This window comes from Coregonus clupeaformis, chromosome 28 (genome assembly GCF_020615455.1).
Source record: "Coregonus clupeaformis isolate EN_2021a chromosome 28, ASM2061545v1, whole genome shotgun sequence".
In the NCBI taxonomy this organism is placed as follows: Eukaryota; Metazoa; Chordata; class Actinopteri; order Salmoniformes; family Salmonidae; genus Coregonus; species Coregonus clupeaformis.
In genome coordinates, this window is record NC_059219.1 from 1,348,039 (window position 1) to 1,366,133 (window position 18,095).

The window sequence follows — 18,095 nt, forward strand, 5'->3', positions numbered from 1 at the left end:
TCTATTTTAAGCTCTTGTGTAACTGTTCTGTGTTTCTATATACACTGCTAAAAAAAATAAAGGGAACACTTAAACAACACAATGTAACTCCAAGTCAATCTCACTTCTGTGAAATCAAACTGTCCACTTAGGAAGCAACACTGATTGACAATACATTTCACATGCTGTTGTGCAAATGGAATAGACAACAGGTGGAAATTATAGGCAATTGGCAAGACACCCCCAATAAAGGACTGGTTTTGCAGGTGGTGACCACAGACCACTTCTCAGTTCCTATGCTTCCTGGCTGATGTTTTGGTCACTTGAATGCTGGCGGTGCTTTCACTCTAGTGGTAGCATGAGACGGAGTCTACAACCCACACAAGTGGCTCAGGTAGTGCAGCTCATCCAGGATGGCACATCAATGCAAGCTGTGGCAAGAAGGTTTGCTGTGTCTGTCAGCGTAGTTTCCAGAGCATGGAGGCGCTACCAGGAGACAGGCCAGTACATCAGGAGACGTGGAGGAGGCCGTAGGAAGGCAACAACCCAGCAGCAGGGCTGCTACCTCCGCCTTTGTGCAAGGAGGAGCAGGAGGAGCACTGCCAGAGCCCTGCAAAATGACCTCCAGCAGGCCACAAATGTGCATGTGTCTGCTCAAACGGTCAGAAACAGATTCTATGAGGGCCCGACGTCCACAGGTGGGGGTTGTGCTTACAGCCCAACACCGTGCAGGACGTTTGGCATTTGCCAGAGAACACCAAGATTGGCAAATTCGCCACTGGCGCCCTGTGCTCTTCACAGATGAAAGCAGGTTCACACATGTGAGCACATGTGACAGACGTGACCGAGTCTGGAGACGCCGTGGAGCACGTTCTGCTGCCTGCAACATCCTCCAGCATGACCGGTTTGGCGGTGGGTCAGTCATGGTGTGGGGTGGCATTTCTTTGGGGGGCAGCACAGCCCTCCATGTGCTCGCCAGAGGTAGCCTGACTGCCATTAGGTACCGAGATGAGATCCTCAGACCCCTTGTGAGACCATATGCTGGTGCGGTTGGCCCTGGGTTCCTCCTAATGCAAGACAATGCTAGACCTCATGTGGCTGGAGTGTGTCAGCAGTTCCTGCAAGAGGAAGGCATTGATGCTATGGACTGGCCCGCCCGTTCCCCAGACCTGAATCAAATTGAGCACATCTGGGACATCATGTCTCGCTCCATGCACCAACGCCACGTTGCACCACAGACTGTCCAGGAGTTGGCAGATGCTTTAGTCCAGGTCTGGGAGGAGATCCCTCAGGAGACCATCCGCCACCTCATCAGGAGCATGCCCAGGCGTTTTAGGGAGGTCATACAGGCAGGTGGAGGCCACACACACTACTGAGCCTCATTTTGACTTGTTTTAAGGACATTACATCAAAATCAGCCTGTAGTGTGGTTTTCCACTTTAATTTTGAGGGTGACTCCAAATCCAGACCTCCATGGGTTGATAAATTTGATTTCCATTGATAATTTTTGTGTGATTTTGTTGTCAGCACATTCAACTATGTAAAGAAAAAAGTATTTAATAAGATTATTTCATTCATTCAGATCTAGGATGTGTTATTTTAGTGTTCCCTTAATTTTTTTGAGCAGTGTATTTTTCCTGTAACTTATCTATGACTGCAGGGTATTACCACAAAGACTGAGCTACTACTACCACTGACATATTGTAGCCTACGTATTTGAATGTGAAAATAGGCTGAGGACTTTTTTAGCCTGCCTCTATTGCAGCAGATATGGAAAGAGAGAATGAGAGCAGCAAGAGATTGAGAGAAAGAGTGAGAGCAGAGATAGAATGAGAGCAGGAAGAGAGAAAGGGAAAGAGAGCACAGGGAGGGAGAGATGGAGCCATTATGTATTTGTTCAGTCTGGCTTCTTCCTCCAGGGCCCTTGGCTTGGTTGGCAGATAGAGGATAGAGAGTCCGGGGCTTCAGGCGAGTGTAAGGCTGGCTGTGTCCTATGTAGTATTGCACTAAATAGGGAATAGGGTGCCATTTGGGACTCAGGCAGATTCAGGCCAGGGATACTGGAGTTCTTTATGAGCTCAGTGTGGAGCGGAGAGAGAGAGAGAGAGAGAGAGAGAGAGAGAGAGAGAGAGAGAGAGAGACAAGAAGACCGTAGGGGGATGGCTGCTCTCTGGGGATGCTAGTGGCAAAGGAGGATTCTCAAGGAGTTTTTAGGATGGAGCAATTTGACCCAGAAAAAATGAAGAAATCACAGGTGTGTGTGCATGCGTGTCTGCGCAAACGTGTGTTGGAAGTGGCAATGGCCGTTCAGTATGTTTCCATGATATCTGCTGTATGAATCTTGTACTCCATAATGTCTGCAACTCAAAGCATTAGAGGCATCGAGGTAGGGTTAAACTGGACTTATTTTACTTAACCTGGGATTGAAGGATAGATAGGCTTGGCTGCTAAATAGGCTTGGGTGGTATCCAGATTGTCCTACCTTCAAACCGACCTTGTGCCATCTCGGGCTATTCGGTAATAATACCGGCACTGCACACAAGGGGCGCTATTTTCAAACCCCACTGAGCCTCTGTAATCCCAAGGTTAGTTATACTAAAAAGTACATTTAAAATACCATAGCGAATACTAGCTAAATGCTAACGAGCGCATGCAAACATTTTATACAGTCTCTGACAAACTGTTTGCCTGACAGATATCACAGTTCATAAAGTTATGAAAGTAACAAAAAAATGCTACTCACAGTTTGCTGCACGCACGAAACAAATATTAGACAGCAAGGTAGGGCTGTGTCAGAGGAAGGCCCAAAAAATTGTCAAAGACTCCAGTCACCCAAGTCATAGACTGTTCTCTCTGCAACCGCACGGCAAGCGGTACCAGAGCGCCAAATCTAGGTCTATATGGCCTAAAAGTCACATCTAGATTTTTTTACATTTATGGCTGATTCACGATATACACTACCAGTCAAAAGTTTGGACACACCTACAGTGAGGGGAAAAAGTATTTGATCCCCTGCTGATTTTGTACGTTTGCCCACTGACAAAGAAATGATCAGTCTATCATTTTAATGGTAGGTTTATTTGAACAGTGAGAGACAGAATAACAACAACAAAATCCAGAAAAACGCATGTCAAAAATGTTATAAATTGATTTGCATTTTAATGAGGGAAATAAGTATTTGACTCCCTCTCAATCAGAAAGATTATTGCCCAGACCACATGACCTTCTCCCATTCCTCCTCTGGATCATCCAGATGGTCATTGGCAAACTTCAGACAGGCCTGGATATGCGCTGGCTTGAGCAGGGGGACCTTGCGTGCGCTGCAGGATTTTAATCCATGACGGCGTAGTGTGTTACTAATGGTTTTCTTTGAGACTGTGGTCCCAGCTCTCTTCAGGTCATTGACCAGGTCCTGCCGTGCAGTTCTGGGCTGATCCCTCACCTTCCTCATTATCATTGATGCCCCACGAGGTGAGATCTTGCATGGAGCCCCAGACCGAGGGTGATTTGACCGTCATCTTGAACTTCTTCCATTTTCTAATAATTGCGCCAACAGTTGTTGCCTTCTCACCAAGCTGCTTGCCTATTGTCCTGTAGCCCATCCCAGCCTTGTGCAGGTCTACAATTTTATCCCTGATGTCCTTACACAGCTCTCTGGTCTTGGCCATTGTGGAGAGGTTGGAGTTTGTTTGAGTGTGTGGACAGGTGTCTTTTATACAGGTAACGAGTTCAAACAGGTGCAGTTAATACAGATAATGTGTGGAGAACAGGAGGGCTTCTTAAAGAAAAACTAACAGGTCTGTGAGAGCCGGAATTCTTACTGGTTGGTAGGTGATCAAATACTTATGTCATGCAATAAAATGCAAATTAATTACTTAAAAATCATACAATGTGATTTTTCTGGATTTTTGTTTTAGATTCCGTCTCTCACAGTTGAAGTGTACCTATGATAAAAATTACAGACCTCTACATGCTTTGTAAGTAGGAAAACCTGCAAAATCGGCAGTGTATCAAATACTTGTTCTCCCCACTGAATGTGGGGACTCCTTCAAGACTGTTGGAAAAGCATTCCAGGTGAAGCTGGTTGAGAGAATGCCAAGAGTGTGCAAAACTGTCATCAAGGCAAGGAGTGCCTACTTTGAAGAATCTCAAATATAACATATTTTGATTTGTTTAACACATTTTTGGTTACTACATGATTCCATATGTGTTATTTCATAGTTTTGATGTCTTCTATTATTCTACAATGTAGAAAATAGTAAAAGTAAAGAAAAACCCTTGAACGAGTAGGTGTGTCCAAACTTTAGACTGGTACTGTAGATCTCGATTTTTGGAACTTTTTCTCTAAATAATGTTGCACAATTAAAGGGCAATACACTGGATTTCAAACAGGAATAATCTAATGAATTCAGGGATTGTAAAATTATATCTAGGCTAAATATAATCATTTTACAACCAGAAGACCCACTAATAATTAAATTATTTTATCAAAATAGTTTAACCTGCTTTTTTGCAATACATTTTTTTTAAATAGCTTCAACGGTATTGAAAAACCATCCCGTGGTTATTTCCAAATATTCTGGTATACGGCATATACAGTATACCGACCAAGCCTACTGCAGACACAGTCTGGCTCCAGGGAGAGGACGGGAGTGTATTTAGTGTCTGCAGCCCAAAGTTGAAGGTTAGGGAGCTACTCTGTAGATTCTGATTAATATTATAGATGCAAATGACTATGCTATATTGCTGATATGATGAGTCTCTGGATTTCTTAGGGAGAAAACTCTCTTGACTCTTCTTTTTGGGTATTGCTAAGTTATCATGGTGATTTAAAGCATATTTAAATGAAGTGTTTTAAGTCTCAAACCTGTATGTCATTTACACACCCTCAACTTTTTTTATACTGGAATAATTATATTAATTTAATCTCAGTGGCTATTATGGAAAGTGATGTGATATTTATAGTATCCCAGGCAGAGGCTAGCCTATAGAAACCTTTGTTATTGTAGCAGTCAACCTTTTAGATGACTATTTTCCACCATAGTCTGGAAGCAGCTGCTTGGGATCTGAATTAGTGGCTGCATCCCAAATGGCACTGTATTCCCAAGATAGTGCACTACTTTTGCCTGCAGCCCTATGGGTCCTTGACTGGTCAAAATTAGTGCGCTATATAGGGAATAGAATTTGGGACGCAGACAGTCTCTCTCACCACATGACTCACATGTTCTCTCAATATGCAGATTAGTGTAGTTTTAAGAGGAACTTATTTTCCACTTTCTCTCCTCACAATGAAATTCATCAAGACATAACCAGGAGGGGGATGTGATTTAAGGTTCTAGGAATGCCTGTGCTTATCCACCAAGGTAAACAAAGGATGCGCCCCAAATGGCACCCTTTTCCCTAGCCTATATAGTGCACTACTTTTGATCAGAGCCATATGGGTCCTGGTCAAAAGTAGTGCACTAAAAAGGAATACTTTGAGATTTTCGCAATGAGGCCCTTTATCTACTTCCCCAGACAGATGAACTTGTGAATACCATTTGTAACATGCATTCGGAAAGTGTTCAGACCCCTTGACTTTTTCCACATTTTGTTATGTTACAGCCTTATTCTAAAATTGATAAAATTGTTGTTTTTCCTCATCAATCTATAGTCGTGGTCAAAAGTTTTGAGAATGACACAAGTATTGGTCTTCACAAAGTTCGCTGCTTCAGTGTTATGAGATATTTTTGTCAGATGTTACAAGCATTCCATAAGTGTCAATGGCTTTTATTGACAATTACATTAAGTTTATGCAAAGAGTCAATATTTGCAGTGTTGACCCTTCTTTTTCAAGACCTCTGCAATCCACCCTGGCATGCTGCCAATTAACTTGTACTCACCTTCTCCTCTCCGGACATGGTGTTTTCCGGATGCCCCAAACAATCGGAAAGGGTATTCATCAGAGAAAATGACTTTACCCCAGTCCTCAGCAGTCCAATCCCTGTACCTTTTGCAGAATATCAGTCTGTCCCTGATGTTTTTCCTGGAGAGAAGTGGCTTCTTTGCTGCCCTTCTTGACACCAGGCCATCCTCCAAAAGTATTCGCCTCACTGTGCGTGCAGATGCACTCACACCTGCCTGCTGCCATTCCTGAGCAAGCTCTGCACTGGTGGTGCCCCGATCCCGCAGCTGAATCAACTTTAGGAGACGGTCCTGGCGCTTGCTAGACTTTCTTGGGCGCCCTGATGCCTTCTTCGCAACAATTGAACCTCTCTCCTTGAAGTTCTTGATGATCCGATAAATGCTTGATTTAGGTGCAATCTTACTAGCAGCAGTATCCTTGCCTGTGAAGCCCTTTTTGTGCAAAGCAATGATGACGGCATGTGTTTCCTTGCAGGTAACCATGGTTAACAGAGGAAGAACAATGATTTCAAGCACCACCCTCCTTTTAAAGCTTCCAGTCTGTTATTCTAACTCAATCAGCATGACAGAGTGATCTCCAGCCTTGTCCTCGTCAACACTCTCAACTGTGTTAACAAGAGAATCACTGACATGATGACAGCTGGTCCTTTTGCGGCAGGGCTGAAATGCAGTGGAAATGTTTTTGGGGGATTAAGTTCATTTTCATGGCAAAGAGGGACTTTGCAATTAATTGCAATTCATCTGATCACTCTTCATAACATTCTGGAGTATATGCAAATTGCCATCATCAAAACTGAGGCAGCAGACTTTGTGAAAATTTGTATTTGTGTCATTCTCAAAACTTTTGACCACGACTGTACACACAATACCCCATAATGACAAAGCAACATTATTTTTTTGTTGAAATGTTTGCAAATGTATTTTTAAAAAATTGAAAAACTAGCACATTTACATTAGTATTCAGACCCTTTATTCACTACCTTGTTGAAGCACCTTTGGCAGCAATTACAGCCTCTAGTCTTCTTGGGTATGACGCTACAACCTTGGCACACCTGTATTTGGGGAGTTTCTCCCATTCTTCTGTGCAGATCCTCTCAAGCTCTGTCAGGTTGGATGGGGAGCGTCACTGCACAGCTATTTTTAGGATTCTCCAGAGATGTTAGATCGGGTTCAAGTCTGGGCTCTGGCTGGGCCACTCAAGGACATTCAGAGACTTGTCCCGAAGCCACTCCTGTGTAGTCTTGGCTGTGTGCTTAGGGTTGTTGTCCTGTTGTTTTCATCAAGGGTCTCTCTCTGTGCTTCGCTCCGTTCATCTTTCCCTCGATCCTGACTAGTCTCCCAGTCCCTGCCACTGAAAAACATCCCCACAGCATGATGCTGCCACCGCCATGTTTCACCGTAGGGATGGTGCCAGGTTTCCTCCAGACGTGACGCTTGGCATTCAGGCCAAGGAGTTCAATCTTGGTTTCATCAGACCAGAGAATCTTGTTTCTCATGGTCTGAGAGTCCTTTAGGTGCCTTTTTGCAAACTCCAAGCTTACTGTCATGTGCCTTTTACTGAGGGGTGGATTCAGTCTGGCAGAGATGGTTGTAGTAATAATAATAATATGACATTGTCCTTCTAGAAGGTTCTCCCATCTCCACAGAGGAACTCTGGAGCTATGTCAGAGTGACCATCGGGTTCTTGGTCACCTCCCTGACCAAGGCCCTTCTCCCCCGATTGCTAAGTTTGGCCGGGCGGCCAGCTCTAGGAAGAGTCCTTGGTTCCAAACTTCTTCCATTTAAGAATGATGGAGGCCACTGTGTTCTTGGGGACCTTAAATGCTGCAGAGATTTTTTGGTACCCTTCTCCAGATCTGTGCCTCGACACAATCCTGTCTCGGAGCTCTACGGACAATTCCTTCGACATCTTGGCTTGGTTTTTGCTCTGACATGCACTGTCAACTGTGGGACCTTATATAGATATGTGTGTGCCTTTCCAAATCATGTGAGGTATTTCAGTTTTTACTATTTTATACATTTTACAAACATTTTAAAAACTAGTTTCCCCTTTGTCATTATGGAGTATTGTGTGTAGATTGAGGGGAAACAACTATTTAATCAATTTTAGAATAAGGCTGTAACGTAACAAAATGTGGAGAAGGGGTCTGAATACTTTCCGAATGCACTGTATGTCTCTGCGCCCAGTATGAAGGAAGTTAGAGGTAGTTGTGTGAGCCAATGTTAACTAGCGTTGTTAGCTGTTCCCATAGACTTCCAGTCATTGCCTTAACCCTAGTTAGCAATTGCGCTAACGCTAGTTAGCAACTTCCTTCAAACTGCACGCAGAGACATAAAAATGATATTCCAAGTTAATCTGACTGGGGGTAAAGGGATTCATTGCCAAAATCTCGGAGTATCACTTTATTTGGGACGCAGACAAAGGCTTCTCCGAGGGAAGGGGCTCTGAGCCATGCTTTGGTATGTAGACCTTCATCAATAGCACTGCAAATAATAGGCTCTGTTTTGTATTATTTCTGATTGCTTTGAGTTTGAATGTAATTTGAATTTGGAAAGTCTGAAACATAGTATGTTCAGTTGATTCAGTTGGAAACATGATATCAGTAGTATGCTAAAAATAATCTCTCTTTCCCTTTCCCCTCCCCCCTACACTCCCATCTCTCTCCTCTCCAGGTGTATCGGCGCCTTGCTAGCGGGAGGCGGAGCATGCGTGTGAGGTCAGAGATCAGATTGGACGTGGAGCTGTAATGCGTGCGGCGAGCTGCAGGATGAACGTGGCGGCCATTCTGAATGGCCTACTAGTTTCAGTGGTGGCAGCACTGCTCTGGAAGTACGTAAGGCTGAGCGAGCACGCTGCAGTACTGGAGGAGGAGCTGCAGCTGACCCACCAGTCCCAGGAGCTGTCCCAGGCCCGGATAGACTACCATGCCGCTCTGCTGGCCCTCCAGGAGCATGGCACCCGCATGGTCTGCACCGGCAAGATGCACACTGACCGCATCTGCCGCTTCGACTACCTCTGCTACTGTGCCGAGGCCGAGGAGTTTGTCTTCTTCCACAGCAACTCCTCCTTCATGCTGCCCAACCTGGGGCCACGGCGCTTCCAGCCAGCCCTGCTGGACCTGTCCTCTGTGGAGGATCACAACACCCAGTACTTCAACTTCCTAGAGCTGCCCGCCGCCGCCCTCAAGTTCATGCCCAAGCCTGTGTTCATCCCTGACGTCACCCTCATCCTCAACCGGTTCAATCCGGATAACCTGATGCACGTCTTCCACGACGACCTGCTGCCCATCTTCTACACCATGCGGCAGTACTCGGACCTGGACGATGAGGCCCGCCTGGTCTTCATGGAGGGCTGGGGCGAGGGTGCACACTTTGACCTCTACCGTCTGCTGAGCAGCAAGCAGCCACTCCTCAAAGAGCAGCTGAGGAACTTTGGCAAACTTATGTGCTTCACTAAGTCCTACGTGGGCTTGTCCAAGATGACCACATGGTACCAGTATGGCTTTGTCCAGCCACAGGGCCCCAAAGCCAACATCCTGGTCTCTGGGAACGAGATCCGGCAGTTTGCCTCATCGCTGATGGAGAAGCTCAATATCAACACGCAAGGCGGAGGAGAGGAGAGCGCGGCAGAGGAAAAGGACGAGTACATCGTAGTGTTCAGTCGCTCCATCAACAGACTCATCCTGAACGAAGCGGAGCTGATCCTGGCGTTGGCGCAGGAGTTCCAGATGAGAGCCGTGACGGTGTCTCTGGAGGAGCAGACCTTCCCAAGCATCGTCAAGGTCATCAGCGGGGCCTCCATGTTGGTCAGCATGCACGGTGCCCAGCTGGTCTCCTCTCTCTTCCTCCCCCGGGGGGCCGTCGTAGTGGAGCTCTTCCCCTATGCGGTCAACCCAGAGCAGTACACCCCTTACAAAACCCTGGCCTCTCTACCAGGCATGGACCTGCAGTATGTGGCCTGGAGGAACATGGTGGAGGAGAACTCTGTGGCCTACCCAGAGAGGCCCTGGGAGCAGGGAGGTATAGCCCACCTGGAGAAGGAAGAGCAGGAACACATCCTGGCCAGTAAGGAAGTACCCAGACACCTGTGCTGCCGCAACCCTGAGTGGCTCTATCGCATCTACCAGGACACCATAGTGGACATCCCTTCTTTACTAGAGGCTCTCAGAGAGACAGTGAAAACCAGGCCCAACCTGAAGAAGGCCAAGCCTGCCAGCACGGTCCACCCGGGCCGGGTCAGAGAGCCCCAGTGCCAGACGTCGGTCCGGGCCACCAACGAGGCCAAGCTGACTGTGTCGTGGCAAATCCCCTGGAACCTCAAGTACCTGAAGGTCAGGGAGGTGAAGTACGAAGTGTGGATCCAGGAGCAAGGAGAGAACACATACATGCCTTATATTCTCCCCCACCAGAACTATACCTTCTCTGAAAACATCAAACCCTTTACGACGTACCTGGTGTGGGTGCGCTGCATCTTTAACAAAAACCTCCTGGGGCCCTTTGCAGATGTACTCATGTGCAGGACATAACTTTAGTTGATATATACAGTCTCAAGTTTGTGACTGCTTGTTCCAGATGATCAGATATTGGGGCTGTGGGTTATAGAAAGTGATGCTAGAAAGGTTCTGTATAATTTCAGCCAGTAGTTTTGAAAGTAGCACTCTCAAGCCAAAATGGGTCCCAGAAAATTGTGCACAGTTGTATACAACGTCATCCATTCCGTATGATATGTTATGTCCTGCACAAATGTATGTTTCCTGCAATTCGTATGATGTGTTACGAATTTGTAAGTGCTTAAGATCCCGTTCAATCTCTTTAATATGAAAATCTGGGATTGAGGATAGTCTCCGATTGAGGATAGTTGATATGATGTAATCAGTATCTGGTATTAGAGACTGTGCTGTGTGATGAGATGACCATGTCCTCACACAGAAGAGAGTGAAATGCAATGGAAATTCAATGGCATTTAGCATGGGATGCAGGGACACGAGTCACGATTTAAGGATACATTGTCTGTACCTTAGGCAGAAAGTGCTATACAATGTCTCTTTTTGAGGTATAGGAATTTATTTTATATATTTATTTATGAGCAAAAATGTATAGTATGAATTAATGTATCTTTTTTATTAGTCTAAAACACTGAACCTATTTGAGTATGTAATGTAGGTTTTCAGCAAAGCCCAGATGGGACTTTATGATGACTTGGTCTTGGTTTCATACCTCTTTGTTGGTTTCTGATTTGTTATACTGTTATCTGATAAATCACACCTTTGTGGCTTAGCCTACCCTCCTGCACAAAGTTGTAGCTTTGTCATGTTGCCTTTCTAATTGGCAATTTACATAATTGTTTGCAGAATGTTGCCAAAACCTTAAAGGGATACTGTGAGATTCTGGCAATTACGCCTTTTTTCTACTTACTTAGAGTCAGTTGAACTTGTGGGTACCATATTTATGCCTCTGCATGCAGTATGAAGGAAGTTAGAGGTAGTTTCGTGTGCCAATCCTAACTAGCATTAGCACAATGACTGGAAGTCTATGATACACTTCCAGTCATTGCGCTAACGCTAGTTAGCAATTGCGCTAGCGCTAGTTAGCAACTCCCCTAGCGCTAGTTAGCAACTCCCTTCAAACCACACGCAGAGACATAAAAATAGTATCCATGAGTTCATCTGACTCTGGACAAGTAGATAAAGGGCCTCATTGCCAAAATCCCGAAGTATCCCTTTAAGAGAAACCAAAGTGAATTTGAAAATATGGTCACCAGTCTACCATTAAGTATGTGTTATTAGTTGTAATTGGATTATCTTGTGCTTCATTGAGGGTCTAATATTTGCCATTTACCTTTTTGACCTATTGTGGCCCATGCATAATAAATTCTTCCTCTTCTAGATTATTTGAGATATTAATTCAAGGTAGATGAAAACTTTCAAGAGTGTGTCCAGGAAAATATGTTTCCAGTTTTCTAAAGATGCTGACTAGAACATGCATTATTCATTCAAATGCAGCAGTTTTTTTAGAACAGGGTTCCTCTAAATGAAAATAAAGAGAATATATTATCATGTATTTATGTAAAAGGTTCTGTTGCTATGCGGTGCGGTCACTAGATATGCGAGGGATACTTCTATTTCTTTCAGAAACACTGGAGTTTCTTTAATTAGTTTATTTATTGTCATTGCCCTATGTGTCAAATACAAAAAGGTTCATGTCACTTCAGTGTCCCCATTACAGTTCAATTGTCCTATTTTTTTAATTCAGTCCACACAGTTGCAAAAAAGGATCAGAATTCCTTACTTACTATTAATGGGTACCATTAATTGTAATTTTGCGCAGGTTATATGCATGCATAAACTTGCACTATAATTAGCCTGCGACGGTTTTAATTTGAAAGGGTGCTAATGACTGCTCTGCCCCGAATCAAGCTGGAGGAATAACCCATTCTATGGCTCATCAGTGCTGCTAACCATGCGTGATTCAGTGGTTTTATCCCAAATGGCACCCTCTTCCCTTTATAGTGTACTACTTTTGACCAAAGCTTATAAAGGTGACCAGGGCCTAAAAGTAGTGCTCTATATAGGGAATAGGGTGCCATTTTTGGTCTCAGCCCAAGCCTATATGATGGTGTGCAATGCTGCCTGTTACATTTCATTGCCTTGTGGTGTGCAAAACGAAACTAATTAATAGCTTCCCAGTATGTACCAAGCCCCCAGAGTAAGAGTGCTAATGTGGGATCAGCAGCAGCCCTCCTGTCCTTCTATTGCCTTCAGAAAGTATTTACACCCCTTTACTTTTTCCAAATGTTGTTGCTACAAAGTAGGTTTAAAATGGATTTAATTGTAAATTTTTTCAACAATCTACATAAAATAATCTGTAATGTCAAAGTGGAAGAACAATTCTAACATTTGTAAAAGAAATACAGTATATCTTTATTACATAAGTATTCAACCCCCTGAGTCAATACATGTTAGAATGACCTTTTGGCAGCGATTACAGCTGTGAGTCTTTCTACACCTGGATTGTGCAACATTTGCCCATTTATTATTTTCATAGTTCTTGAAGCTCTGTCAAATTGGTTGTTGTTCATTGTTAGACAACTATTTTCAAGTCTTGCCATAGATTTTCAAGCAGATTTAAGTCAAAACTGTAATTCAGCCACTCAGGAACGTTCACTGTCTTCTTGGTAAACAACTCCAGTGTAGATTTGGCCTTGTGTTTTAGGTTATTGTCCTGCTGAAAGGTGAATTAATCTCCCAGTGTCTGGTGGAAAGCAGACTGAACCAGGTTTTCCTCTAGGATTTTGCCTGTGCTTAGCTCCATTACATTTCTATTTTATCTTGAAAAACTCCCCAGTCTTTAGCGATTACAAGCATACCCATAACATGATGCAGCCACCACTATGCTTGAAAATATGGAGAGTGGTACTCAGTAATGTGTTGTGTAGGGTTTGCCCCAAATATAACACTTTGTATTTAGGACAAAAAGTTAATTGCTTTGCCACGTTTTTTGCAATATTACTTTAGTGCCTTGTTGCAAACATAATTCATGTTTTGGAATATTTTAATTATGTACAGGCTTCCTTTTCACTCTGTCAATTAGGTTAGTTTTGTGGAGTAACTACAATGTTGTTGATCCATCCTCAGTTTTCTCCTATCACAACTATTAAATTCTGTAACTGTTTTAAAGTCACCATTGGCCTCATGGTGAAATCCCTGAGCAGTTTCCTTCCTCTCCAGCAACTGAGTTAGGATGGACTCCTGTATTTTTGTAGTGACTGGGTGAATTGATACACCATCCAAAGTGTAATTAATAATTTCACCATACTTTTTTTTTTACCAATAGGTGCCCTTCTTTGCGAGGCATTGGGAAACCTCTTTGTGGTTGAATCTGTGTTTGAAATTCACTGCTCGACTGAGGGACCTTACAGATCATTTTATGTGTGGGATACAGAGATGAGATAGTCATTCAAAAATCATGTTAAGCACTATTATTGCACACAGAGTGAGTCCATCCAACTTATTATGTGAATTGTTAAGCAAATTTTTACACCTGAACATATTTAGGCTTGCCATAACAAAGGGATTGACTCGAGAAATTTCAGCTTTTCATTTTTAATTATACTGAACAAAAATATAAACGCAACAATTTCAACAATTTTACTAAGTTAAAGTTCATATAAGGAAATCAGTCAATTTAAATAAATAAATTAGGCCCTAATCTATGGAATTCACATGACTGGGCAGGGGCACAGCCATGGGTGGGCCTGGGAGGGCATAGGCCCACCAACTGGGGAGCCAGGCTCAGCCAATCAGAATGAGTTTTCCCCCACAAAAGGGCTTTATTACAGACCGAAATACTCCTCAGTTTCATCAGCTGTCTGGGTGGCTAGTTTCCAACGATACCGCAGGTAAAGGAGAAATGCTCACTAACAGGGATTTAAAAAAAAATGTGTGCACAAAATTTGAAAGAAATAAGCTTTTGTGCGTATGGAAAATATCTGGGATCTTTTATTTCAGCTCATGAAACAAGGGACCAACAATTTACATGTGGCGTTTATATTTTTGTTCAGTATAACTTGTAAAGTTATTCCACTTTGACATTATGGGGTATTGTGTGTAGGCTAGTGAAAAAAATCTAAATGTTATCCATTTTAAATTCAGGCTGTAACACAACAACATGTAGAAAAAGTTGAGGGGTGTGAATACTTTCTGAAGGCACTGTATTGTGATCTAAAAGGTTAAACTGATCCTAAATCAGCACTCCTACTCTGAGACGCTTGACATGCGGCCCCAGATCTCTCTGTCCCAGGGTTGAGTTTGCAGCAGAGGGAACAGGTTTGAAACTAGTTTGACTGTGGAGCGCCTCCTGTTTTTGAGACAACTGAGAGTGGTGACAGGAGTCAGTGAATCTACAGCATTGGATTGGGGTTTCTCTCTTCCCCTAAAACAGCACTAGTGACACACACATCGCCAGTGCCAATTTATGGACTTTGCAATGCGTGTCATAATCTAATGGACATTAATGGTGTCATAATAATCAAGGTATGTAAATGCAGTGCTGACTGGCTAGTATGTGAAAATCCTACCCATTGCACTGTACCCATTGAGGTAGGCTACTGAATAACTAAATTCCTCATTAACTGGAATTTGTCCCTTTTTGATTGAGAGATGTTTCGGTTTGAAAGTCGACTTGAACTGTTTAAAAAAAAAAAAAGATGTTCTCAAATGCAGTTCTGTCAGTGTTTGTATTCAAGATTATTTTGAACTGTTGTTGTTCAATGTGATGTTGTATTTTGTGTGTTTGTAATGCTTGTTAGGTTGTGTATACCCCCTCCAGTAAATACATTATATTTGCTAAGACTGAAGTGTGTCAGAAACTAGTGTACATGTATTATGTTTACTACAATGATCCAAAAGTAAGAACATTGAGTTACTGAATAAAACAACATTCTTTTTTATATATTTTGTCTTTTTTCATAGCTCTGGCAAACATCTCATGGGAATAAAATATGAATAAAGTTGATATAGAAATTAAAATATATACAGGTTAAAAGTCATGACTAAATGTTCCACCCTTAAATATAGTTGTGAAATGTTCTTGTTTTAAGTATGATTAGTACTTTCTTAGTAGTGACTAATTATTATACTCTGAAACTGTGTGAGATGTGTTAGAATCTACTACCTGGTAATGTGTGTCTCCCGAGTGGCGCAGTGGTCTAAGGCACTAGAGATCCTGGTTAGAATCCAGGCTCTGTCGTAGCCGGCCGCGACTGGGAGACCCATGGGGCGGCGCACAATTGGCCCAGCGTCGTCCAGGGTAGGGGAGGGAATGGCCGGCAGGGATGTAGCTCAGTTGGTAGAGCATGGCGTTTGCAACGCCAGAGTTGTGGGTTCAATTCCCACGGGGGGCCAGTATGAAAAATATAAAAAATTATGTATGCACTCACTAACTGTAAGTCGCTCTGGATAAGAGCGTCTGCTAAATGACTAAAATGTTAATGTAAATGTGTGAGTGTAGGACCAGTAAAGATTATGACATTGTGTTACTATTTAGCAATGTGAGTAGGAGTTAGACCGGACGGCGAAGAAGAAGGGGAACTGGGAATGGTGCAGAATATTGTGAGAACGGCGATAACTGAGGAATGCAGGGAGTAGGCTATGATAAGAAAGTGTGTGTGTGTGAACTGATGGTCAGGAGAGAAATTATAAAGTGGAAAACTACAGCCTGCCTACAGAGAGGAGGGATTTTCATATGACGTGTGCGTATAAAAAATATTGTACGACCATTATGTGGCAGAATTCTCAAGGAATAAATCTCTGACTATGCAGACTGGGACTCTGTCCGTTTCTTAAATCCAAAAGACTTACCTTTTGGGAGACGCACAGAGACACTGAAATAGTTTGTTAAATAATTCACATAACAAAAGTATGAAAATAAAATAAAAATGTATGCACTCACTAACTGTAAGTCGCACTGGATAAGAGTGTCTGCTAAATGACTAAAATATAATAATCATTCTAAGCGATTACATTCCTATTACATATGCAATCAATATCTTGTTTGATTGAGAAGGGAATTGCACAGACGAAAAAGAAGAGAGACCTAAACTTCTATAACAAAGCCGTATTTAACTGCTTATTTTTAGGTTCTAAATAAGGGCATTACCTTGGTTCATTTTTTTTGGCTCTAAAGATATTTTAGGCCATACATAAAGGTTTTTTAATTACGCATGCCCCCCAGAACAAACTGTACTATATCAAAATGTAATTGTAACAAACATCTGAGACAGAAAGTAAGTGCATGCACTCTTAGTCTCATCATGCTTTATAAAAAGTTGACTGCCTGCATTTCGCTTGGAAGACAAGTCACCTCCCGACATCCTTCAGTCTCTTCCCTCCCATCCTACCCTCTTCTCCACTGGGCTATTTTCTGCCAGCTTAGTCCTGGACATGAGATGCGCTCTGACAAGCCCAGATGAGCAGCACCAGTGTACAGGGGTAAGTGACAGTGGCCTTCCCCCAGAGTGGAGGAGTGGCAGGGGGAGCCAGGTGGCAGAGCACAGCAGAGTGAGTGTGCGTCCCAAATGGCACCCCTTTCTCTATAAAGTGAACTACTTTTGACCAGAGACCATATGGCTCTGCTCAATAGTAGTGCACTATGTAGGAAATGGGGTGCCATTTGGGATGCAGCCTGAGTGAGTGGCTGTAATGGAGGAAGAATGAGAAGAACTCTCAGTGGCTATGAAGAAACAGAACAGAAGGAGCCAAGGGGGCTGAGGCTTAAGTGGACCCCATCCTCCAATCCATTCTTTAACATTCAGTGCTAGAAGTTTAGAGTTTGTCACCTTACCCAGTGTAAAAGCAAGCTGGAGGGACATAACATATAGTGTGACTATGTGATTTGTGGGATGATGCTCATCATGAAAAGCTTAGGACCCTTCTCTTCTACTCCCTCCGCATGACGCGAAGCAGCAAGCGAGCCTGATATGATGGTAGCCGCAGTGGGGATACACCTTCTGGAAAGCCATTTATCCATGCAGACTTGGTGTCAATCTAAATATAAGGGCATCAGCCCCATTGTCTCTAATCAGCTGGTCACAAAGGACTAGCCTGGGTGTAGTAACGTATTCCTTTTTTGTTTGCTCAAGGTCCCACCAGTGAGCATCATACAAGCCAAGCCACTCAACGTGCAAAATATGTTATTCAGGGAAGTCAGAAGTTGGCAGGTAGCAGCTACTGAATTGCTCGTGTAGGCCTGTGTGTCTGACTGCAGAGGGAGTGGATGAGTCTTTCTTATTTGTATTCAGATGGGGTTGCCGTCTTAAACCAGTGGCTCCTTTTCCTCCAAAAGAGAGCAGTGACTCACTACTAGTTTTTGTTATTTTTGCAGAAATGCCGCAACGCTGAGACAAGGGGAGAAGGTTAAGCTACCGGCTTTTGAAGTCAGGGTTATGTCTCATTGACTATACACGAAAGGGGAAAGCTACTCAAGGCTGCTTTGAACTCAAAATAATGCAGCTTTTCCATCTCTCTGTGTTGTTATATCTTTGAACTGCCTAGTAAAGGGTTAAGGTGACTTTGGGGATTTAGCACACAACAGAATGTAGTGCTGTAGTATACAATATGTTTCCTCTCTGTGATATCACAATAATATCCTCATAATAAACTCAAGGTTGTTTTGACTAAATATGCTGCTAACAAAATTGTATAGCAGAAGTAGTG

At 43.2% G+C, this 18,095-nt stretch overlaps 1 protein-coding gene across 1 annotated transcript in view; it reads left to right on the forward strand.

The window, feature by feature from the left end:
- Window positions 1-11,397, forward strand: part of LOC121570072 (protein O-linked-mannose beta-1,4-N-acetylglucosaminyltransferase 2) — a 31,078-nt gene extending 19,681 nt beyond the window's left edge. The window contains exon 2 of the mRNA XM_041881542.2: window positions 8,557-11,397. Within this exon, the coding sequence (XP_041737476.1) occupies window positions 8,631-10,409 (1,779 nt within the window). The 5' untranslated portion in view covers window positions 8,557-8,630 and the 3' untranslated portion in view covers window positions 10,410-11,397. The remainder of the gene's footprint in view (window positions 1-8,556) is intronic.
- Window positions 11,398-18,095: the final 6,698 nt, after the last annotated feature.